This window comes from Pseudophryne corroboree, chromosome 5 (assembly GCF_028390025.1).
Source record: "Pseudophryne corroboree isolate aPseCor3 chromosome 5, aPseCor3.hap2, whole genome shotgun sequence".
Lineage (NCBI taxonomy): Eukaryota > Metazoa > Chordata > Amphibia > Anura > Myobatrachidae > Pseudophryne > Pseudophryne corroboree.
Window position 1 is genome coordinate 630,421,537 of NC_086448.1, and position 25,480 is coordinate 630,447,016.

General features: G+C 45.2%; 1 protein-coding gene across 2 annotated transcripts in view; it reads left to right on the plus strand.

Annotated features, from left to right (window-relative positions):
- The window catches only part of MIB1 (MIB E3 ubiquitin protein ligase 1), a 216,298-nt gene that overhangs the window by 125,667 nt on the left and 65,151 nt on the right, over nt 1-25,480 (plus strand). For both annotated transcript variants that reach the window (XM_063923579.1, XM_063923577.1), the window contains exon 12: nt 12,239-12,390. In XM_063923579.1, coding sequence (XP_063779649.1) covers nt 12,239-12,390 — 152 coding nt within the window. The remainder of the gene's footprint in view (nt 1-12,238; nt 12,391-25,480) is intronic.

Consider the following 25,480-nt stretch of genomic DNA (forward strand, 5'->3'; position numbering starts at 1 on the left):
CTGAAGGGGGTATCCAGCAACTCCTCATCCACCACCGAAAGCACACACACAAGAGGGGACAGCACATCAGCAGGAACCCCGGTGGAGACCATAAACCTGAGTACTTCCTGCCAAAATGCATTAACTATCCTACAGGACCATATCATGTGCCAGAAGGTACCTCCATCCAGAGCACACTTGGGACATCTAGAATCCACCCTTCCTCCGAATTTCATTAATCTTTCAGGAGTAATATAGACTCTTATGTAAAACAAAAAGATGCACCTGCTGGTACCGGACCGCTGTGGTCGCCACCCTAGAGGCACCCAGCGCATCCTCCCAAGTGTCATTAGATATGGGCCCCAGATCACATTCCCATTTAGATTTAAGAGAAAGTAGGGTCTCACCATGATATGCACGTAGTAAAGCAGAGTAAAATATGGAAATAGTACAGTTTTGAAGATTAACAAATAGTTCCCTAACTGGTGTGTCCCGGAGCATCAGGGGAGCGTTTGCAAACTGAACTTGACAAGCATGGCGGAGTTTTAGATATCGATAAAAATAGAAGGATCGGATATTATAATCCTCCTGCAATTGTTGGAAAGACTTAAAGATACCCATATGATACAATTGCCCAAGAGACTGCACTCCCCGGCGGCACCAGACCTCCATTATCTGTAATGATGCAAGCTCGTTAAGAGAATGTGCGTACGCCAGAGGCGTTTCCGGATCCCAACCCTCTCCCCGGAGCAGTCTATGCGTCTGTCTTCATACCATAATTGCTTGTTTGACAACGGGAAGGTCAAGTATTGCTACATTGTCACTCAATAGTAGTTGTAATGGGGTGCAATTCCGATCTGTTACATAGAGAATTCGGGAGATCAATTCATCTCTAGCAGGATCATGTAACCACTTACTAATATGCACCATTTGTGCCGCTAGATAATACAATCTGAATTTAGGGAGGCCCAGGCCCCCAGAATCACGGGAGCGTGTGAGGGTGTTGAATTTTATTCTGACCCTGCGTTTAGACCATACGATAGAGGACAGAACACTATCTATTTTCCAAAAGGTTTTTAATGGGAGATAGACAGGGGAGTGCTGCAGCACATACAGCAACTTAGGCAGGGCCACCATTTTCACTAAATTAATTCTACCCGTTCTAGTTAGAGGTAGAGTCCCCCACACCGCAATACGGGAATGCAAATAATCTATATGAGGTTTTATGTTTAGGGAAAAGTATTGAGAAGGATTATTTGTGACCCAGATTCCTAAGTACTTGAATGAGTCCACCCAGCGAAGAGGGAGGGCCACGGGCGGGACACCAGGACAAGCACCCTGAAAGGGCAATATGCAGGACTTATCCCAATTAATGGACAGGCCAGAGTATCCGCCAAAGGTGTCAATAATACGCAACACATGTGGCATGGTATTGCAGTAGTCTGATATAAACAGCAGAATATCATCCGCGTATAGAGCAATTTTGTCTGTGGCGGAGCCCACCCGGTACCCTCCCACCCGCAAGTCAGAACGCACCAAGCACGCCAAGGGCTCCACTGCCAAAGCAAAGAGGATAGGGGATAGTGGACAGCCCTGCCTTGTACCCCTGGCTAAAGGAAATGCAGATGAAATTAATCCATTTATCGAGACCCTAGCTGATGGGGCAGAGTAAAGTAACTTGACCCACCGTATAAAGCGTGGTCCAATGCCGAAGCGGGCCATAGACCCCCACAAGAACGCCCACTCCACTGAATCAAAAGCTTTAGCAGCGTCAAGGGACACCACAACAGAAGTGTCGGCGTCCCCGCGTGGGCCCTGTAGGTGCGTGAACAAGCGCCTAAGGTTAGTTAGAGTGGACCGCCCCGGCACAAAACCGGTCTGATCTGTGTGTATAATTTGGGTAATAACGGAGTTCAGTCTAAGTGCCAGGATCTTTGCTAAGACCTTGACATCAGTTGTAAGTAGCGAGATAGGTCTATATGAATCTACCCGCTCCGGGTTCTTATCCGGCTTCAGTAGCACTATTATCAAAGCCTCAGTCATAGAATCCGGTAGCGACCCCAATTCCAACAGGTCATTGAACAGAGTAAGCAACTTAGGGCCATAAAAGTCAATATGTTTCTTATATAGCTCAATGGGAAGTCTATCTAGCCCTGGTGCCTTGCCTCCAGGAAATGACTTTACGGCTATTTCATTTCCGTCAATGACAAAGGGGAATCAAGGAATTCAGCTGCCACATTAGAGAGCGAGGGCAATGGTATACCAGCAAGATACTCATTTATTTCCGTTAAATCCGCCGATAATCTCGTACTATACAGACTTTTATAATAAGCAACAAATTGGTCCACTATTTCCGGGGTTTTTACATAAGTTACACCATCATCCCCGCCTATCGCAAGGACAGTATTGGAGAATCTATCTGCCGCCGCTAAATGTGCTAGATAAGTGCCAGGTCTATCGCCCGTAGCATAATAAGAGTGTTGGGCATACAGTAACCGGTATTTGGCTTTATCAGACAGACAGTTTCTCCATTTGGACTGCGCAAGCAACCATGCGTCCTTGGAGGCAACCAATCCATCTTGCAAATATTGGATTTCTAGGGACCTGCAGGACGCTTCAAGTTCCATTTCCTGGAGCTTGTAGCCATTTTTTAAAGTAGCAACCCGTCTAATTAAGGAACCTCGTATAAATGCTTTAAATGCGTCCCAGAGGATTGCTGGGCCAGCAGTACCCCCATTTAGCTCCAAGAACTCCCGCCATGCAAGCTCAAGCTCCGCTCCAGTGCCCATCTGTGAAAGCCAGAATGAGTTAAATTTCCAAAACAACTGCCCACGGGAACCCCCAGTATCCAGATTCAACAGTATTGGAGAGTGGTCAGAGATACCTCTAGTTGCATATTGGACATCATCAATTTTGGGAATCATACAGGGGGAGACCAGGGCCATATCAATCCTAGAAAAGGAGGAGTAAGTAGGAGAGAAGCAGGAGAACTGGCGAGCAGCCGGATGCCGTGCTCTCCAGACGTCCACCAGGCCCATACCCTCCACTAACAAAGCGAAGTTACCCGGACGTGGACGAGGCACAGTGACATTGGTGCTAAATCTATCCACTCCAGGATCCATGACATTATTAAAATCCCCAATGCAAACAGTGGGAATGTTGGGGTAAAGGGACATAAAATCAGCAGCTTTGCGTAGAACCTCCGGGGAGTATGGTGGAGGAATATAAATAGCCAACAATAATAAAGACATGGAATTTATCTGACAGTTAAGAAAAATATATCTTCCCCACCGGTCCACCTGTACCTGGCCCACAACAAACGGGACAGATCTGCGGATCAGGATGGAGACGCCTCTGGAATGGGAGGTATGAGTGGAGTGGTACGACCACCCTCTCCATGGCTTTTTAAGTGATAGAACTTTGGCTCCCTCCAGGTGCGTCTCCATAAGGCAAATAACATCTGCGGAGTACTGCCTAATCTGCCGAAGCACCAGGGCCCTTTTAATTTTATCATTAATGCCCCGCACATTCCAGGATAAAATTTTTAGACTAAGTGAAGCCATAATACATAGTAGCGCTAAGTGTTAAGTGTGTCCAAAACATTGAAGGTATCCCAAATAGACAGGAAAGTAACTGCCCACAAAAAATGTCGCTAAATATGTTGCAGCAGCAATGCATAAAAAACATCAACCCATTAAATCCTCCCCCCCCTCCCCCCCCCTGTATACCGGCCCGAACTGTGGCATACCTAACCCCAAAATAACCTCCCAACAACTAAACAACTAGTAAAGAGGACAAAAAAAATACAGTGGCCAAGGGCAGGCATTGCTCCCCCACCATAACCTAACCCCCCCAGGGCCAAGGCAGCACCCAACCCCCCATCCAAGCAGGGAACCAACAGCAAGTGCAACATTCAATATACTACCAGTAAAGGCCCCCTAAAAGGAAAAAGTCAACAAACATTAATAGAATAACTGTAGGCACAAAATATTTGAGGACATATATCGCAGCTCAATCCGTGGGTAATCGTGACACTCAGTCATTTGCCAGAGCGCGCCCGGCCGGGAACTGCCGGTCAAGCCATGTCGCCGCCTCCCGCGGGGTCAGAAAGAATTTTGTCTCTCCTCCTGAGACCACCCGCAACTTTGAGGGAAAGAGCATAGCATAAGGGAGATTGAGCTCTCGAAGACGTCTCTTGATTGGAAGGAATTGGGATCTCTCCTTCTGGATGTCGACCGCAAAATCAGGAAACACCGAGATCCGGGTACCATTCCACTTGAGTGGGCCCTTGGTGCGTGCCAGGGTTAGAACCATGTCCCGATCCTTGAAGTGTAGGAATTTAGCTATAAATGTTCGAGGAGGAGCACCTGGCGGTAGTGGCCTCATAGGGATTCTATGTGCTCGTTCCACCGCATAGTGTGACGTAAAAGCATCCGTCCCAAAGAAATCTAGGAGCCACTTCTCCAAAAACCGCTCAGGTGCATCACCCTCTTCCTTCTCAGGCAGGCCCACAAACCGAATGTTATTCCGTCTCAGGCGCCCCTCCAAATCGGTCAACTTTTTCTGCACCTCCGTCATCTGGGATTCAAGGGCAGCGGTGCATCGGCCAAGCGGAGCCACAGTGTCCTCAACAGTAGAAATACGGGTTTCCGCCTCCCCCACTCTCTCTCTAACGCGTTGTAGATCCTGAAGGATTAAAGAGAGATCCGATTGTACCTGAGTGATCTTGTCGGCCAGCCTGCCTTCGCTGGCATTAGCTGCATCCAGTACCCTTTGGATAGCATCCTCTGAAGCTTCAGGGGGGTTGGAGCCAGCACTTGTAGCCGGAGAGGGAGGAGAGGAGCCATTCTGTGACCCCCCCCCCCCCCCCTTTCTCTTATTTTGTGCAGGAGGATTCCTAGCGTATTTTTCAAGCTTGGCCGCAGCCTGAGAATTTTTCCCCATAATAATCGTTATATTCACCCCCAAGGGGAATTGCAGCACTATATGAGAGAGTTATGGTAAGACAAGTAGACAGTCTTCCAGTCAGTGCTATATCAACAAATCAGGAATCGCACAATGGTGGGCCAGCAGCCTCCAGCCGGATATATATAATGAAAAGAGAAAAAGTCACAGCCCTATATTTCAGGTAATAAATATGCAGCAGGGGGAGCTGTGAGCCGGGAGTATTGAGCAGATAATGACTAGGGGTGAGAGCTTAAATCACTATCTCCCAAGCCCCACATGCAACTCTGGAGGGGGGAGAAGAGACGGGGGGGGCTCCGTGCAGCCCAATATGAATGACACCCCACAGTGGAGCACCTCTGACTCTTGGACAGTTGACTGTAGAGGGAAAAAACCTAAATGCCAGCCCCAGCAGTAGTTCTCACTGACAGCTGGAAGCACCTGGGAGGTACTTTATATGTGGCCTGATTTGTGGAGCTTTATCATCCAAGGCAGCAGCAGCATGGCCCCTCCGGCATCAGCAGCAGGCAGGAGGTAACCGACACAGGGAGAAGCGGGGGTGAGGGGGAGGGGGGGGCACGCCCAGCCTAGCAGGAGGTCAGGAGGTGCAGTCCGTGCGCGTCTCCCGGCCGCCATCCGGAAGTAGCGCGGGCAGCCGCGGCCGGAGCAGGGGAGACCGCACTCAGGCAGCGGGACCGAGCGGCAGCAGAAGGGAGGAGGGCAGAGGGCGCACACCACCGCAGATCACTTCCCAGGAGCCCGACAGACCCTGCAGAGGCAGCGCTCCGATCCCCGCCGTCACGGACACCGCGTCCCACGTGACGCAGCAGAGTACAGGCCGAAGCCGTCCCGGCGGCCAGTCACACAGGCAGGGCAGCAGATCAGGGACAGAGACACTCCGATGGGTCCACCAAACGGTAAGGCAGGTCCAGGGCACCCACGAAACCCGGGGGGGGAGCCATCGGGATATATAACAGGATGTTCAGGCAGGAGAGCTCAGCACAGTACGTGCTACTCCATGCCCATCGTAGCCACGCCCCCTTCAGTCTCTGTTCCTTGATGGACACTGCAGCTGTGGCTATGTGCTGGTCATTTAAAGTGAGAGACCACTACAGCCACACAGAAAAGAGCTAGAATGCTATCGCTAATTAGCAACAAAGTGTATTTGCCTTTAATTCTACTTTGTTGACACAAGCTAACATGTTATTGCTGCAGTTAGCGCACACACAGCACTCATTTCCACAGCCGTTCTATTAACCTAACTTGAGCTGCTATTGTACACACCAGCACAACTCTTGAATATATAATACCTTGCTAAAGTATTCACCACCACCCAACCCCCAACCCCCCCCCTTGGAGTTTTACCGATTTTGTTTTTACAACCGGTAATTTTATTTCTTTACTTTAATCTGTATTTTATGTGATGGCTCTTCACAAAATAGTCTAAGTTGGTGAATTGAAATGAGAAAAAGTTTTTTATATAAAAAAAGTGTTTATATAAAAGGTCGCTATCGCTGCTAAAAATAGACTGTGCAGGCAAGTTAATTTTGGCTAGGTCGCTGGAAATGAAAAAGCATCCCCTTGCTTAAATGAGTTAGCCAAAATCGCTGGTAAAGTTAGTCAAAATCGCTGGAAAAGTTAGTCAAAATCTTCTACTGCCAGTTCAAGGGAAAACGCTCAGTCAAAATATCTCATAGTTAAAATCTCTCCGTGTGTATGCACCTTAAAATTTAACTTTTCGGCCACCAAAGAAAACGCTATTTCTGGTGCAAACCCAACACATCCCATCACCCCAAGAACACCATCCCCACAGTGAAACATGGTGGTGGCAGCATCATGCTGTGGGGATGTTTTTCAGCAGCAGGGACTGGGAAACTGTTTCGAGTCAAGGGAAAGATGGATGGTGCTAAATACAGATATATTCTTGAGCAAAACCTGTTTCAGTCTGCCTATGATTTGAGACTGGGACGGAGGTTCACCTTCCTGCAGGACAATGACCCAAAGCATACTGCTAAAGCAACACTTGAGTGGTTTAAGGGGAAACATTTAAATGTGTTGGAATGACCTAGTCAAAGCCCAGATCTCAATCCAATTGAGAATCTGTGGTCAGACTTGAAGATTGCTGTCCACAAGCGGAAACCATCAAACATGAAGGAGCTGGGGCAGTTTTGCCTTGAGGAATGGGCGAAAATCCCAGTGGCAAGATGTGGCAAGCTCATTGAGACTTATCCAAAGCGACTTGCAGCTGTAATTGCTGCAAAAGGTGGCTCTACAAAGTACTGACTTTAGGGGGGTGAATAGTTTTGCACGCTGAAGTTTTTAGTTATTTTGTCCTATTTGTTGTTTGAAGATTTTTTTAAATTTTATTGTGAAGCAAAGTTGTAGGCATGTTCTGTGAATGAAATGATGCAAACCTTCAAACAATCCATTTTAATTCCAGGTTGTGAGGCAACAAAACATGAAAAATGCAAAGGGGGTGAATACTTTAGCAAGGCGCTGTAGTTTATCTCTTGGCTTGTGCTGCCGATATCTGATTCTTCCACTTGCTGAAAATCACCCTGATTGTCGGGACGAATAAAAATATGTATAGTGTGTACCTAGCTTTAGACTCCACAATCTTATATCTTGTTTAGCCTAGTGACTCTCTTCGACTCTGTGTCAGCACCTACAGGTGCAGGACTGCTTTCCAAGCCTCCTGGGGTTTGTACTATCTCCATCCCTCCCTGTACCATTACCACTTGAAAGATCATTCCCATGGTTTTCATGTTGGCAATAATAATTTTGAATATTGGGGATGTTTACTTGGTTTAGCCAGTAGCTTTGCATGCTCCAATATGGTGTACTACATTTTCTTATTATCCTGTTAAGCTTTCTAGGTGCCCCCGTTTCCCCAGACTCTTCACTAGGGGCATTTTCCACAGCACCTGGATAAGCCAATTAAAAATGAAAGCACCTATCTTCCACATCTGCTCCTATTAAAGACCTTGATCTTTAACACCTTGTATAAGCATTATCACCCTCTCTGGTAACAAATTTAGCTTCATGCAGGCAATAAGATCTCAAACATGTTCAGAATGATATATTTTCTTAGGCTGAGAACTGCATTTTGAACAGATTCTTCTCCTTTTCCACCAAAAAAGAGTTTTGTCACATGCACGCTCAACTTGTTAAATGTTCCAATCTTATACCATAGGATCATAAAGGGCACCATACGCTAGAACGATATGTCTGAGGCTGAAGTCGGAGGCGATTTCCTTTGAACTCTCCCGGGAGCTTCCAGGAGTGGTTCCATAGATTCCAAACAATTTGGTACATTTTGCATGCAATATATTGTATGCGATCCCAGCCATGCCTGCGGGAACCGACATATCACGAGTGCAGCTCTAACGATCTAGGGGAGCTGATCCGACCCATACGGGAATGCGGATCGGATCGGAAACACCTCCAAAATGCCCAATTTCACCCGAATGTCCGAAAATTGGCTGAAATCGGGCATTATCGTTCTAGTGTATGGGGGCCCTTATCTGCTTGAGTTTTCACTCTGTACTGTTGTCTTTCCCTGTTTGGTATCGGGCTCAAACAGTGTTGCGAATGTTTGTAGTGTGGACAATCTGTCTTCCAGTTTGTGGAATGTGGAGAAACCGTTTTGGTTCACACTTAAGCTTTGTTGGCCATCCCTAGGACATACAGAATGACAGTAGTAACTGTGCACAGAAGCTCTTTTGTGTCCAGAATATTCATGTACGATGGCAGGCTGATGTGAGAATGGCACACCACCCGGGACTTAAGGAAAATCACTGCGTTGAGCAGAGTAAAATAAACACTGCCTGTTTCAGTAGAGACTGCAAATGACACTGGCAGAAAGCAGGAGCTCTGCTCTATACCATCCATTTGTTTTGTATTTTAACTACCTGTAAGGGATGCTGTGGAGTATTGAACTAAGAAACGACCATACATAACAACAATTTTTTTTTTTTTTTTTAATTAAAACAACCTTGGCATATCCTTATGTCTGTCAGAATAAAATGCCCATTTATCACTTTTACATTTATGGAATATGCACTTTGAAGGTACAGTATATATATATATACATTATCATTCACCTCTGGTGCATTGTACTATTCAGTGCTCACCTGTCAATGTGTAGTGATTGATTTGCTCATATTTACAAAAGCAGTAAAGAATTGATTAAAAATGCTAAAGGCTGTATCCAGTGTTTGTTAAAGTTAGCAAATTTTAATGGCTGACTATTGCTGTGTTCAGCAATGACTTCATGTTCTACACAGGAGCATTGTTTCATGTAGCCAGCTTCTGATTATCTTGTGTTAAGCAGATGGTTGTCCATTTTGTTTTTTATAGGACAGACTGTTAAATGACTAAATTGCTACTAATAAACTGTTACTTTATGATTATACTACTAATGTTATCAGCCTTTAATTGAAACTACTGATCATTGGCTCTTCCCATTTCATTTCCTTCCTTTCTCTTCCCTGCATATATTTTGGGGGTTTCAATTTTTTTTCAGTTTGGAATATATCGCAGAGTAAACCGCATCAGTTGGGTTGGATGGAAGAGAGCAGTTGATTGGGCTTCCACATGTTATTCACAGTCTCACCAGTGGCTGTACTGGTTTTCCGTTTTAGGTGCAAACCTGAAACTTTTACACAGCCAGTTCTATAGTTAGATAAGGATGTCTTGCAAGGCCCTGACTAGTGTTACCAGTCAGTCATACAGTAACCTGTTGCTTAGGCACTGTTTTTGCATCAGTAGGTATTACCAGGTTGGGTATTAGATACCAGCAGACTGCATGCCGGCGGTCGGAATACAGTTGCCGGCATCCCAATGTTGAATATCCCAATGTTGAGTGTGTATAGGCTTCTAACTCTTCTCCCAACCATCCTAACCCTAAGCCTCCCCATTAGTGTCTAACACTATCCTCCCCAGTTAGGGCCTAAACCTAACCCCTCCACTTACCGCAGCCTATACAAAAAAAACCTCCTCCCCAGTGGTGTCTAATTTCCCCCTAACACCCCCCGTCCGCAGCCTAACCCTAGCCGTCCTGGTTATACTCACCTTCTGGATTCTGGCGTCTGTGTTCTGATGGCTGTCGGGGTTCCGGCATCAATATTTTGGCTGTCTGTATCCTGACAGCCAGTATCTTGAACGTAGCTCTGTAAATGAGCACCTTTTAAAACACCCAGTGCTTATCTATAAATGTGATATTTGCCCATTTTTAGTGACGAGGGGGACACGTGGAGCTAGCATGTTTTCCATCATAGTGTTAAGGGTTTTTTATTTTACTACTGTGGGCTGTGCAAGAATTCTGTATTAGGGGATTGTTGATGTGTCTTGTGAATCGTGCACTACTTTGGGTGCACTCTAATTTCTGCTCTTTGTCTCATTAATCGATGTTTCTAGACAACCCCTTGACAGACCAAGTTGACTGACATTTTTTGGGGAACTTGCACCTACTGATAGGCTTAGATTAATGTGAGTGTGCATCCTGATTAGTGTATCAAAATGCATATATACATTGTCCTCCATTGGTAGACTGTTTGCCTGTTTTTACAGTGGGTACTAGTGCTGATGTGTGGCTGAACGAGTCATGTGATGCTTCATGTTTCTGGTAAATTATCAAAGAAGCAAACAAAATGATTCTGTGATTCCCAGCCATGACACTCTGCTTTACATATGGACCCTTAGGCCAGCTAGTGACACTGTGCAGCTGATGGAGTATATTCTGTGACCAGACTGGCAGCCACCCCTCCCAATACAATGGTCAGAGTTGGTGGCTCTGTCATTTACTGCTTATTCACACCACTAAAGCAATCTGCCTCTTTTTTCCCAACTGTTTCTCACAAATAATCTTAGGCAAGCTCTTTATCATTTAAGTATGGTAAGTAAATGATTACTTTCCTAGCATCTGTGCTGGCTTAGTTTCACAATTAATTATTGGAAGCGCTAGGACTAATTGTACATGTACTGTGGCCTGCAGAGAAGGCTTTATCAAGAGAGTTTTTAGAGCTATCACAATGACTACTCTTGAATATAAACAATGTAAGCCCTGTACACATGGGGGGAAGGTGTGCTGAGCGATCTAGCACAGACCGCTCAGCGCACATCTCTCCCCCCTCTCAGTACCCAGCGGTGAAATGAGCGATGTCACTAGATTCATGCATGCATGCCAAATCTAGAGCCGGCGATAGTGACGCGCGTGACTGCACATAGCTGTCTCCGGCACCCTACACACGGAGAGATCCGTGCTTGATTTGAGCACGGATCTCTCTGTGTGTACCCCCCTTTAGGATGAGTAGAAGATCATGTATGCCTTACAGTATAGGTCAGTATGAATGTACCACCATTTGTTATAGGCATGTGTGTCTTTAGATGCTGAAACTGTATTCAGAAAAGTACAAAGTGTGGGAATGTTTCATCTAGTGAGATCCTGGACTTTTCTATTCCAGCACTATAATGCATCCTTTAATCGTGCAGGAAAAAATGCCACAAACATGCACTTATTTGATAGAAATATAATTATCACATTCTTGGTCCTAATTCAGATGCGGTTACAAAGTGTCTATTGTAGGCAAATTGTCCGATGTTTTATTACTGCGCATGCGTGCAGCAAGTGAATTGTAATGACAAATGAATTAGTCTCAAAGTGAGTGACGGGAAGACTGCCTTTGGGGGTGGTAATGGCGAGTGGTCAGGTAAATGCAGGCGTGTCAATGCCGTTCAGATGCCGTTTTCTGGGCGTGCATAAATTAGCAATTGCAATCTTACTCAATACTGGAGAGCCCGCTGCATCCCTGGCAAGCAGCTCAGCCTGCGCATCTACATAGGCACTCTGACTTTGCGTCATGACCCAATTTGTGATGATGGTACCGATGTATCAGCAACTATACGCTATTGGTCAGAAATAATGCGACAGCAGTGGGCTCTCCTAAGCTCTGGTAAGCTTCTGCCTATATTAGCATATAATTGCAATTGTGCACGGCAAAAGATAGCAACCACATCTGAATTTGTCCCAATGTTTTCCCCTTTGATTGTTTTTGATATGTTTCTTTAAGTTGATTTTTGCTGCCGGACTTCACCATGGTGTGCAAATGCTCACACTTATTATGATTGGCTTTGCTCACTTACTTGTGCTCCTCTATGAGGTACGAGCAGAAATCGGAAAAGATATTGATCAGAGTGTTTTTGCCACAGGCACGCTGCGTACAATGCGCTGAATTGTATTCTAACTCTAAATAGAAGGGTGTGAGAGAGGCGACTGCTGCAAATACAAACCATCCCATTTCCGTTTTCTTTACAGGATTCGGAAGGTGATACTCCCTTGCATGATGCAATAAGCAAAAAACGTGATGACATCCTGGCAGTGTTGCTGGAAGCAGGAGCCGATGTCACGATTACGAACAACAATGGGTTTAATGCCCTTCATCATGCTGCATTGCGAGGAAATCCCAGGTAACGTGCTGGGAAATTTAACTTACATTCACTTTCATTCTGAATTTAAATGATTTGCTCCTCAATTACATTATTTGGGATTTATTGTGTGTTTCTTGGTTTGTTGAATGTGTTTTAGATTCTTGTTCTTCATTAGCCAATGGTTTCTCTCGTCTTGAAGTTGAGTAGAACATTGTAGTTTTGGTTCTTTCTCTAACGTCCTAGTGGATGCTGGGGACTCCGTAAGGACCATGGGGAATAGACGGGCTCCGCAGGAGACTGGGCACTCTAGAAAGATTTAGTACTACTGGTGTGCACTGGCTCCTCCCTCTATGCCCCTCCTCCTCCAGTTAGAATCTGTGCCCGGACAGAGCTGGGTGCATTTTAGTGAGCTCTCCTGAGCTTGCTAATAAGAAAGTATTTTAGTTAGGTTTTTTATTTTCAGAGAGCTTCTGCTGGCAACAGACTCTCTGCTACGTGGGACTGAGGGGAGAGAAGCAAACCTACTAACTGTGGCTAGGTTGCGCTTCTTAGGCTACTGGACACCATTAGCTCCAGAGAGGGATCGAACACAGGATCCTAACCTTGGTCGTCCGTTCCCGGAGCCGCGCCGTCGTCCCCCTCGCAGAGCCAGAAGACAGAAGCCGGCGGGTTGAAGCAAGAAGACGTCAAAATCGGCGGCAGAAGACTCCTGTCTTCATATGAGGTAGCGCACAGCACTGCAGCTGTGCGCCATTGCGCCCACACTAACCCACACACTCCGGTCACTGTAGGGTGCAGGGCGCAGGGGGGGCGCCCTGGGCAGCAATTGATTACCTCCTGGCAAAAAAGCAGCATATATACAGCTGGGCACTGTATTATGCATGAGCTCCCGCCATTAATTTTACACAAAACCGCGGGACAGAAGCCCGCCGCTGAGGGGGCGGGGCCTTCTTCCTCAGCACTCACCAGCGCCATTTTCTCTCCACAGCTCCGCTGAGAGGAAACTCCCCAGGCTCTCCCCTGCAGACTCACGGTAGAAAGAGGGTAAAAAGAGAGGGGGGGCACATAAATTTAGCGCATTAATCATATATACAGCAGCTACTGGGTAAACACTAAGTTACTGTGTGATTCCTGGGTCATATAGCGCTGGGGTGTGTGCTGGCATACTCTCTCTCTGTCTCTCCAAAAGTCCTTGTGGGGATCCTGTCCTCATATAGAGCATCCCCTGTGTGTGTGGTGTGTCGACATGTTTGACGAGGAGGGCTATGTGGAGGCAGAGCAGGTGCAGATGAATGACGTGTCTCCGCCGACGGCACCGACACCTGATTGGACGGATATGTGGAAGGTGTTAAATGATAATGTAAACTCCTTGCATAAAAGGTTGGATAAAGCTGATGCCTTGGGACAGTCGGGGTCTCAGCCCATGCCTGATCCTACAGCGCAGAGGCCGTCAGGGTCTCAGAAGCGCCCACTATCCAAAATTGTTGACACAAATATCGACACGGATTCTGACTCCAGTGTTGATGTCGATGATGTAAAATTGCAGCCTAAAATGGCTAAAGCCATCCGCTACATGATTATAGCAATGAAGGATGTATTGCACATATCAGAGGTAAACCCTGTCCCTGACAAGAGGGTTTATATGTATGGGGAGAAAAAGCAAGAGGTGACTTTTCCCCCTTCACATGAGTTAAATGAGTTATGTGAAAAAGCATGGGATTCCCCCGATAGGAAAGTGCTGATTTCCAATAGGTTACTTATGGCGTACCCTTTCCCGCCAACAGACAGTATGCGCTGGGAATCCTCCCCTAGGGTAGATAAAGCTCTGACACGCTTATCTAAGAAGGTGGCCCTGCCGTCACAGGATACGGCCTCCCTAAAGGATCCTGCCGATAGGAAGCAGGAAAGTATCCTGAAGTCTGTTTATACACATTCAGGTACTCTACTGAGACCGGCGATTGCGTCGGCCTGGATGTGTAGGGCTGTAGCAGCATGGACAGATAATCTGTCTGAGGAACTGGATACCTTAGACAAGGATACCATTTTACTGACCCTGGGGCATATAAAAGACGCTGTCCTATATATGAGGGATGCCCAGAGGGACATTTGCCTACTGGGCTCTAGAATAAATGCAATGTCAATTTCTGCCAGAAGGGTCCTGTGGACTCGGCAATGGACAGGTGATGCCGACTCCAAAAAGCACATGGAGGTTTTACCTTACAAGGGTGAGGAATTGTTTGGGGACGGTCTCTCGGACCTAGTTTCCACAGCTACGGCTGGGAAGTCCAATTTTTTGCCATATATTCCCTCACAGCCTAAGAAAGCACCGTATTACCAAATGCAGTCCTTTCGATCACAAAGAAGCAAGAAAGTCAGAGGTGCATCCTTTCTTGCCAGAGGCAGGGGTAGAGGAAAGAAGCTGCACCATACAGCTAGTTCCCAAGAACAGAAGTCCTCCCCGGCTTCCACTAAATCCACCGCATGACGCTGGGGCTCCACAGGTGGAGCCAGGAGCGGTGGGGGCGCGTCTCCGAAATTTCAGCCACCAGTGGGTTTGCTCACAGGTGGATCTCTGGGCTATACAGATTGTCTCTCAGGGATACAAGCTGGAATTCGAAGTGATGCCCCCTCATCGTTACCTCAAATCGGCCCTGCCAGCTTCCCCCATGGAAAGGGAAGTAGTGTTAGCGGCAATTCACAAGTTATATCTCCAGCAGGTGGTGGTAAAGGTTCCCCTCCTTCAACAGGGAAGGGGATACTATTCCACAATGTTTGTGGTACCGAAACCGGACGGTTCGGTCAGACCCATATTGAATTTAAAGTCCCTGAACGTTTATCTGAAAAGATTCAAGTTCAAAATGGACTCGCTCAGAGCGGTCATTGCAAGCCTGGAAGAGGGGGATTTTATGGTGTCTCTGGACATCAAGGATGCTTACTTGCATGTCCCTATTTATCCACCTCATCAGGAGTACCTCAGATTTGTGGTACAGGACTGTCATTACCAATTCCAGACGTTGCCGTTTGGGCTCTCCACGGCACCGAGAATATTTACCAAGGTAATGGCAGAAATGATGGTGATCCTGAGAAAGCAAGGAGTCACAGTTATCCCATACTTGGACGATCTCCTCATAAAGGCGAAGTCCAGAGAGCAGTTGCTGATCAGCATAGCACACTCTCAGGAAGTGTTGCAGCAGCATGGCTGGATTCTGAATATCCCAAAGTTGCAGCTGATTCCTACGACGCGTCTGCCCTTTCTGGGCATGATTCTGGACACAGACCAGAAGAAGGTGTTTCTCCCGGCGGAGAAGGCTCAGGAGCTCGTGACTCTAGTCAGAGACCTCTTAAAACCGAAACAGGTGTCGGTGAATCACTGCATGCGAGTCCTGGGAAAGATGGTGGCATCGTACAAAGCCATTCCCTTCGGCAGGTTCCATGCGAGGATCTTTCAGTGGGATCTGTTGGACAAGTGGTCCGGATCGCATCTTCAGATGCATCGGCTGATCAACCTGTCCCAGAGGGCCAGGGTGTCTCTTCTGTGGTGGCTGCAGAGTGCTCACCTTCTCGAGGGCCGCAGGTTCGGCATACAGGACTGGGTCCTGGTGACCACGGATGCGAGCCTCCGAGGATGGGGGGCAGTCACTCAGGGAAGAAACTTCCAAGGGTTGTGGTCAAGTCAGGAGGCTTATCTGCACATAAATATCCTGGAATTAAGGGCCATATACAGCGCCCTGAGTCAAGCGGAGCCTCTGCTTCGCAACCAACCGGTGCTGATTCAGTCAGACAACATCACCGCAGTGGCTCATGTAAACCGCCAGGGCGGCACAAGAAGCAGAGTGGCGATGGCAGAAGCCACCAGGATTCTTCGTTGGGCGGAGATTCACGTGCAAGCACTGTCAGCAGTGTTCATTCCGGGAGTGGACAACTGGGAAGCAGACTTCCTCAGCAGGCACGACCTCCACCTGGGAGAGTGGGGACTTCATCACAAAGTCTTCACTCAGATTACAAATCGATGGGAACTGCCACAGGTGGACATGATGGCATCCCGTCTCAACAAAAAGCTACAAAGGTATTGCGCCAGGTCAAGAGACCCTCAGGCGATAGCTGTGGATGCACTAGTAACACCGTGGGTGTTCCAGTCGGTCTATGTGTTTTCTCCTCTTCCTCTCATACCCAAGGTGCTGAGAATCGTAAGAAAAAGAGGAGTGAGAACAATACTCATTGTTCCGGATTGGCCAAGAAGGACTTGGTACCCGGAACTGCAAGAAATGCTCACAGAGGACCCATGGCCTCTGCCTCTCAGACAGGACCTGTTGCAACAGGGGCCCTGTCTGTTTCAAGACTTACCGCGGCTGCGTTTGACGGCATGGCGGTTGAGCGCAGGATCCTAGCGAAAAAAGGCATTCCGGATGAAGTTATTCCTACGCTGATAAAGGCTAGGAAGGACGTGACAGCAAAACACTATCCACCGTACATGGCGAAAATATGTTGCCTGGTGTGAGGCCAGGAAGGCCCCTACAGAAGAATTCCAGCTGGGCCGGTTCCTGCACTTCTTACAGTCTGGAGTGACTATGGGCTTGAAGTTGGGGTCCATAAAGGTCCAGATTTCGGCCCTATCCATTTTCTTTCAAAAGGAACTGGCTTCTCTTCCTGAAGTTCAGACGTTTGTTAAGGGAGTGCTGCATATTCAGCCCCCTTTTGTGGCACCTTGGGATCTCAACGTGGTGTAGGGTTTCCTGAAATCCCAAAGGTTTGAGCCACTTAAGACCGTGGAGCTAAAGTATCTCACGTGGAAGGTGGTCATGCTATTGGCCTTAGCTTCGGCTAGGAGTGTGTCAGAATTGGCGGCTTTGTCATGTAAAAGCCCCTATCTGGTTTTCCATATGGACAGGGCAGAATTACGGACTCGTCCGCAATTTCTGCCGAAGGTGGTGTCATCTTTTCATTTGAACCAACCTATTGTGGTGCCTGTGGCTACTCATGACTTGGAGGATTCCAAGTTGCTTGATGTAGTCAGGGCTTTGAAGATCTATGTAGCCAGGACGGCTGGAGTCAGGAAAACTGACTCGCTGTTTATCCTGTATGCATCCAACAAGCTGGGTGCTCCTGCTTTAAAGCAAACCATTGCTCGCTGGATCTGTAACACGATTCAGCAGGCTCATTCTGCGGCTGGATTGCCGCATCCAAAATCAGTGAAAGCCCATTCCACAAGGAAAGTGGGCTCTTCTTGGGCGGCTGCCCGAGGGGTCTCTGCATTACAGCTTTGCCGAGCAGCTACTTGGTCAGGTTCAAACACATTTGCTAAGTTCTACAAGTTTGATACCCTGGCTGAGGAGGACCTTGTGTTTGCCCATTCGGTGCTGCAGAGTTATCCGCACTCTCCCGCCCGTTTGGGAGCTTTGGTATAATACCCATGGTCCTTACGGAGTCCCCAGCATCCACTAGGACGTTAGAGAAAATAAGATTTTACTCACCGGTAAATCTATTTCTCGTAGTCCGTAGTGAATGCTGGGCGCCTGTCCCAAGTGCGGACTTTCTGCAATACGTGTATATAGTTATTGCTTAATAAAGGGTTATGTTATGTTGGCATCCATTGTTTGATGCTCTGTTGTTCATACTGTTGACTGGGTAAGTTTATCACAAGTTATACGGTGTGATTGGTGTGGCTGGTATGAGTCTTACCCTGGATTCCAAAATCCTTTCCTTGTAATGTCAGCTCTTCCGGGCACAGTTTCCTTAACTGATGTCTGGAGGAGGGGCATAGAGGGATGAGCCAGTGCACACCAGTAGTACTAAATCTTTCTTAGAGTGCCCAGTCTCCTGCGGAGCCCGTCTCTTCCCCATGGTCCTTACGGAGTCCCCAGCATCCACTACGGACTACGAGAAATAGATTTACCGGTGAGTAAAATCTTATTTTTTTATGGTTAATTAGTATTTTTAAATAAAGCTAGGTTTGAAGACCGTCTGCTTGTATCATATTGTTTGCTGTTGCCTAACAAAGGCTTTCTGAGGTCTGGTCTTTGGGGGTAATTCAGAGTTGATCGCAGCAGCAAATTTGATAGCAGTTGGGCAAAACCATGTGCACTGCAGGGGGGGTGGGCAGATATAACGTGCAGAGAGAGTTAGATTTGGGTGGGGTGTGATCAAACTGATATCTAAATTGCAGTGTATAAATAAAGCAGCCAGTATTTCCCCTGCACAGAAACAATATAATCCACCCAAATGTAACTCTCTGCACATGTTATATCTGCCACACCTGCAGTGCACATGGTTTTGCCCAACTGCTAACAAATTTGGTGCTGCGATCAACTCTGAATTACCCCCCTTGTTATTGATCATTTGTTGTATCGTGGTATATCCAAATTTAATGTTCCTGGGGAAGGGAGAAGGAATGAAAATGATGCATGTGGCTTTCTGCCCTGTGTTGTGGAGATATGAATCACAAATGAATTGGTGATGAGAAGTAATGAATTGGAGTTATCCTTATCGACAAGATTGCTCATTGTGTCCATTATCCTCCTAAGTCTTTGTTTCAGTGGGGGAAAATGTAAATATAAATAAAGCAGCTTGTGTTTAGCTTTCCTCTACATTTTAAAATTAATCGAGAATAGACCATACGTGGGCGACGCTCCGATTAACCTTGCATCTGCTAATTAGCTATTTGGGGTTTCTGTTGACCATGTCCAAGGGTGTTTTCTTCTGTGTTCCCAATGTTTCCCGTTATTTTTTTTTTATTATGTATTTGTTGTTGTTTTCTCTACTGAATGCAATGTAACACCATGGGGGAAGGGGGGGTCCAATTAGCCGCAATAATGCGGCAGCCGTGAAAAATGAGGGGTTTACGAGATTATTTTACATTTTATCACTGATGATTTTTCACCGGTATCCAGTTATATCACCTAGTTTTGCTTGTGAAAATTCTTAGGATCCACGAAAAGCAGCGGACCTATATATTTTCGCAGCACTTATTGCTGCAAAGACCAGTCCCTAATAAGTGGAGGCTAACAGGATAGCCTCCAGCGAACCAATTAGCCGTAGACCCCTTGGTGAAGTCTTAAGATGAAACACATTCAGCTTTCCTCACTGTGACCTCCCACTATTTAAGTTATACCTCCTGATTTTTATATGCTATTTTTTATACACTATTTTATATCTATTTTTAAATAGGCTGTTAATATGGCTTAGTATAGCTCTATTAATAGTCCGTTGAAGTTTACATTTTTTATATACTTTTATTTATTTATTATTTATTTATTAACAGTTTCTTATATAGCGCAGCAAATTCCGTTGCGCTTTACAATTTGAAATAACAAAATGGGTGATAACAAACAGTCATAGAGGTAGGAAGGCCCTGCTCGCAAGCTTACAATCTATAGGGAAATAGGCATGTGTACATAGGAAAGGTGCTATCTATTGCATAGAATGAGAAGACATGTGAGGATATGTGTGGACTGTACAGAGTGGATGCAATTTGATAGGAAGGTTTATGAAAGTTATGTGGGCGGTTCTGGAATTTGGTATGCTTGCCTGAAGAGGTGAGTTTTCAGGGAACGCTTGAAGGTTTTGAGACTAGAGGAGAGTCTTATTGTGCGTGGTAGGGCATTCCACAGAGTGGGTGCAGCCCGATGAAAGTCCTGCAATCGTGAGTGGGAGCGAGTAATAAGTGTGGATGAGAGACGCAGGTCTTGTGAAGAGCGAAGAGGTCGGGTTGGGAGATATTTTGAGATAAGCGAAGTGATGTACGTTGGTGTAGTATGGTTAATGGCCTTGTGTGTGAGTAAAAGTATTTTATATTGAATGCAGTAGAGTACAGGTAACCAATGGAGGGATTGACGGAGTGGATCTGCAGACGATGAACGTCTAGCGAGGAAGATAAGCCTCGCCGCTGCATTCAGAATGGATTGTAGTGGTGAGAGTCTCGTTTTTAGATTGTGTTCTTGTTAAACTTTTAGATTGACTACTATTTGATCTATTAGAACTTTTTTTTTTTGTAAAACTATATCGACACCAGTGATCGCTGATACTCCCAATCTGTTTGCTCACATTCTTTATTTAGCTATTTACCACTGCTATCTACTTGGGATTAACTGATACCCTATATCGTAGGGAATGTCTGACTATCGGACTAATTGATTTGGTCCACACGAGCTAAGGGGCACATCAGAAGTGTCGCTAAACTTCACTCTTTTCCAGATAGATAGATAGAATGAAGGGGGGGTGTGTATACACACACACACACACACACACACACACACACACACACACACTATAACGTGTGTTGTGCATTTATATGATAAACATTCCGAACAATAGGTGGGTATACAATTAACTCCAATCATTTCGAAGCTGTTGAATTTCGACTCCATGGGTATTCAATTGTGGGCAGATTTCGCCCGTTTTTAAGCATTTTTGTCCATGCCTTTTCACCTTTTTGTTTTAAGTGAAAAGTCGTTGGCGAAAAATGCCTGAAAATCAGCGAAAACATTGCATGTTTTCACCGGTGCAGGTATGAAAATACTGGATCCACCGATCCACATGTTATTGGCTCCTGACAAATATTTTGCCTAGGCGAGAAACCAGCCCTGCTATTGCATAGGACAAATCCCCATTCGCCCTAAAAATGGTGAAAAGCTCTCTTTTTTCACCTATCAAAAAAACAAAAAACAAAACTGAGCTAATTGCATACCCCCCATAGTTCAGAAGAAGTGTTTCCCCTCCTATAGTGAAAATGTAGTATACCGTATATACTCGAGTATAAGCCGACTTTTTCAGCACATTTTTCTATGCTGAAAAAGACCCCCTCGGCTTATACTCGAGTGAGGGAGTTTGAGTGACAAGTTTGGCCTGGCAGCCTGGATGACAGATAGATTTGCCAGCCAATCTTACGGAGGTGAGGGTGGAGCCTCTGGTGAGTGGCGAGCGGCTTTATGTATGTGTGTGTGACTGAGGGAGGGTGGGTACGCCCCTGGACAGCGTCCTCCTGCAACTCCCTCCATCAGGAAGGAAGACATTGCCGCCATGCCCAATGCCGCTGTCTTGGTAAGTGTGAGCTGCTCCGCAAGCTGTCAGTCAGTGCAGGGTGAGCTGAAACGCGTGTCGCGGGCCGCAGCCCGTCCCGCGGGTCCCGCCGCCTGGGAAGACATCGCCTCCGCTGCCGCCTGCTGCTCTTGGTCTTTCACTCACCAAGCAGGCTGTCAGGGCAGGGTGAGCTGAGCTGTGGTGGAGCTGTCCGCAACTCCCGCCGCCCGGCCCGGGAATACATTACCGCCGGTCCCGGGCCCGTCGCTGCCCGCAGTCGGTGTGTTAGAGATGGTGCAGAGTCTGTCAGGGGGGGCACTGGCTGCTAAACACAGACTGACTCTCACTCTTAGTCAGTCTGTGTGTAATATGCAGTCGCCGTCCGCGCGGAGCAGGAGCTCCATACTGTTTGTGTGTGCACTGCAGCACTGTGTTACATCATGTGAGACTGTCAGTCACAGCCCCTAATGCAGTAGAATTAAATGTACTGTTCATGTTTTTTAATATCTATGTGGCCTTTATCTTGATTAAATGACACTGGGGGCATATGTGTTTCTGGCACTATGGGGGCATGTTTTTATCTGGCACTCTGGGGGTATAGCTGTCACTGGGGGTATATGTGGCACTGGGGGCACAGCCCTAGCAACAAGCATTACCCCCTGGCAACAAGCATAACACCTACCGCATGAAAACCCTGGCAATGAGCATGACACCCTGAGCATGAAAACCCCTGGCACCGTGCATTTCCCACCCTAGGCTTATACTCGAGTCAATCATTTTTCCCATTTTTTTGTGGTAAAATTAGGTGCCTCGGCTTATATTCGGGTCGACTTATACTCGAGTATATACGGTACTTTCTAGCTGGGAGCAATGAATGAGCACATTGAGCAGCTGTAACAGAGGAATGTGATGTTATAATGTGACTGATATTTTCTGTGTGACACCCATTTGAATCTCAGTAATGCTTGTATTCCTTTTCAAGTAACTTTGCGTCACTTTGTAACAGACACTTTAGACAGTGTTTTCATTTGATTGTGCTGGGGATACTTTGCCTGGTAAATTACACATGTACGATGCTGAGGTTGTGTATTTTGAAGGAAAGTGGTCTTATGCGTTTTTTTTTTTTTAATATGGTGTATGTTTATTTGTACTTGTTCTTATATTAATGAAATTAATTGGCTCAAGGAAATTATTCAAATATTAATTTTAGATTATGTTGCCACTTGAAACTGATTTTGTGGCATTGGCTGTAGAAGTAAGAAAAGGTTACGTTACTTTTAGTTGCGGATTCACTTATTTCATTTTGCTATATTAAAGCAACGCTTTACAGTTATGTGACTTACAACCCCCCACCACCCCATATCCTTGCCCATTTTTGTCAATATGGTATTCATTCAACTTGGTGTATTTAATTGGCCAGAATAAATGTATTAACTTTTGATAGCAATATGGAAGCAAACAAAATAGTAACAAAATAGTAAATTATTATTTAAAAATGACTTAAATGTGCTTTTTTAGCAGTACAGTAATTGGGGTCCCTTTCCCTCCCAAACTCTGGTCCTCAAGTCACCTTTACCAGTCCAGGTTTAAGGATGCCCATTCATATGCTGCATAATTAGTACTTTATTCAATTTAATTTAAACATCTGTGTGCGACCATGGATATCCTTAAAATCTGCGCAGTTCAGGTACCTTGAGGACCGAATTTGGGAACCACTGACTTAGGCAACATATTCTGGGGTCTGTTCATGAAGCAGTGAAAAGAGTGGAGAAGTGATCCAGAGGAGAATCAACTGCTCAGTATAATTTTACAATGTGCAAATTATAAATGTTACATCAATGCTGATTGGTCCCCATGGGCAACTTCTCCACCAACTCACTTCTCCACACTTTTCACTGCTTCATAAATTGACTGTATTCTTATGGAAAGAGGAAGATCATCTCTTACAAAGCATGGTGCTAGGGCACAAGTTAAATTATTGTCAAGTAAATTTATGGTCAGCTAATTATAGACATCGGGGGAGATTGATCAAAGCTTGGAGAGAAAGTAGACCGAGAAAAAGTACCAACCAATCAGCTCCTAACTAATTTTCCAAACACAGGCTATAACATGACAGGAGCTCATTTGTTGGTACTTTTTTTCTGCACTTTATATCTCTCCAAGCTTTGCTAAATCTCCCCCTTCTCGTGGATCTTAGATTGATGATGGGCACTTGTGCATTTGATATTTAGAGTAGTAATTACCTTTAGCAGAAGCCCAGTAAGTGAGGGATGTGTGGATAGTATGCAGAGCATTGTCAGAAAGACATCTGTCCCTGCCTTACCCATGTAAAGACGATTGACAGTGATTGATCTCCCTATGTCCATTGGAGACAGCATACAGAAAAGGAAATATTTCTGTCTGTGACAACATCTATAGTCACAGTATCAACATCTTCTCTTCTCCGTGCAGGGTTTAATAGTTGCAGTGTTTTTGGAAGTTGTATATGACCTTTTAGTTAAGGAAAGTATACCCTAGGATTCTATATTTTACAATGCAGTTTCCATGCATGTGTCTGTTAAAGTAGCACAAATCACATTTTCTGAGAACACATCTTAATTTGCTTTGTTTGTTGAATGGAAGTCCCAAGCAAATAATGTACTTTAATAGTTGAAGAAAAAAAAAAAGATTCTGATGTTCTATTCTAGGTTAAGAATATTAAAGTGAATGCTCATGTTTTTATTTTATTTCCGTTCATCTGGTGTTTTCCTATAGTTTCCACTTCTATACATCCCTTACTGGCTTGTTTTGTTGCATCATTTATTTCTGTGGGTTATAAACTCGGTGAAGAGTTGCTTTTGTATATGGTTATAGCTTAGTTGTGTCTGATAGCTACATAAGAGATAACAAGCACACTACACTATTGTCTATCTTGGTGTGTGCTTTGGAATAAAAGTCATTATGCTGTTCTCTTCCATAGTTATGGCACTGGTCGCTAAAACCCTCAGTGATGACATGGGCAATGTGAAAGTGGTGAATTGAGTTTGTTGTATAACATGTGAGACGCATCCTCTTTAGTCACTTCTGTTTTTCTACAGACGTGCTGAATGTTCCATGTATGGTTTATAGTACATCTTGATTTAATACACACATAATAGTGTGTATCAGTTTACAAAAACATACAACACTGAGGGGCAAAAAAACGGTTCCATTATTCTTATCCTGTGAGCCTTGCTCCTTAACAGGCAAGTGCCAATGGACATTTAAATAGAGATTTCAGATGTTTCTTGTTAATTAAAATTGTCTTGTTATCAGTAAATATTAATTCCAGATGGAACACTTTATTTAATTTTCTTTGCCCTTTGAGGGCATAAAATATGTGGAAAAAAATAAGTTTTATAAATATATATATATATATATATATATATATTTATATACATACATATATATACATATGTATATGTGTGTAAACATATTATGCTTAACCTAGGGGTTGTACTGATATAGGAGTCATTGAAACAGGGTGGTCTGCTGTGTATATGGTATTTATAGAGTTATATAGATGCATTTTGATGTGTTGATATGATAAAGCATGTCTTTTAAAGGCAAGTAGAAACTGCTGCAGAATGTGCTTGATTGAGGATTTTGAAGTTGCATGTTTACATATAAAAAGTATTTTTCTAGAACTGATTTTTATAAATGACTGCGTAACTTATCTTGGGGAACAAGAGGCGCAGATGTGCAGAGGCACAGGCAGTGCTGTTGAGGACCATTGCTAAGCTCTGTGGCGGCTTCATCTGACCTTGAAGAAACGAATGTTTCTGTGTCCAGTGATTAAACTAGCACATTGGACAAGGAAATTATGCCTGAGCAGTTTGTGCAGCGCTGTTCTCATCAACTAGAACCATAAAGGGATAGAAACGTGTTTCATCCAATCATGTAACTAGGGGGTTAATAGAAAACCTCAATGAAATACATTAGACAGTTGCACATTTTGAAATATCAGTCAATTTAAGTAACAATATGTGTAGAAGAAAGCATAGTTGTGTGTAACACAGGTCTCTACTACACAAGTTGTTGACTTTTATTTGCTAGGATCACCTTTTTGAACCAAGGGTTAATATTTTTTTTCATT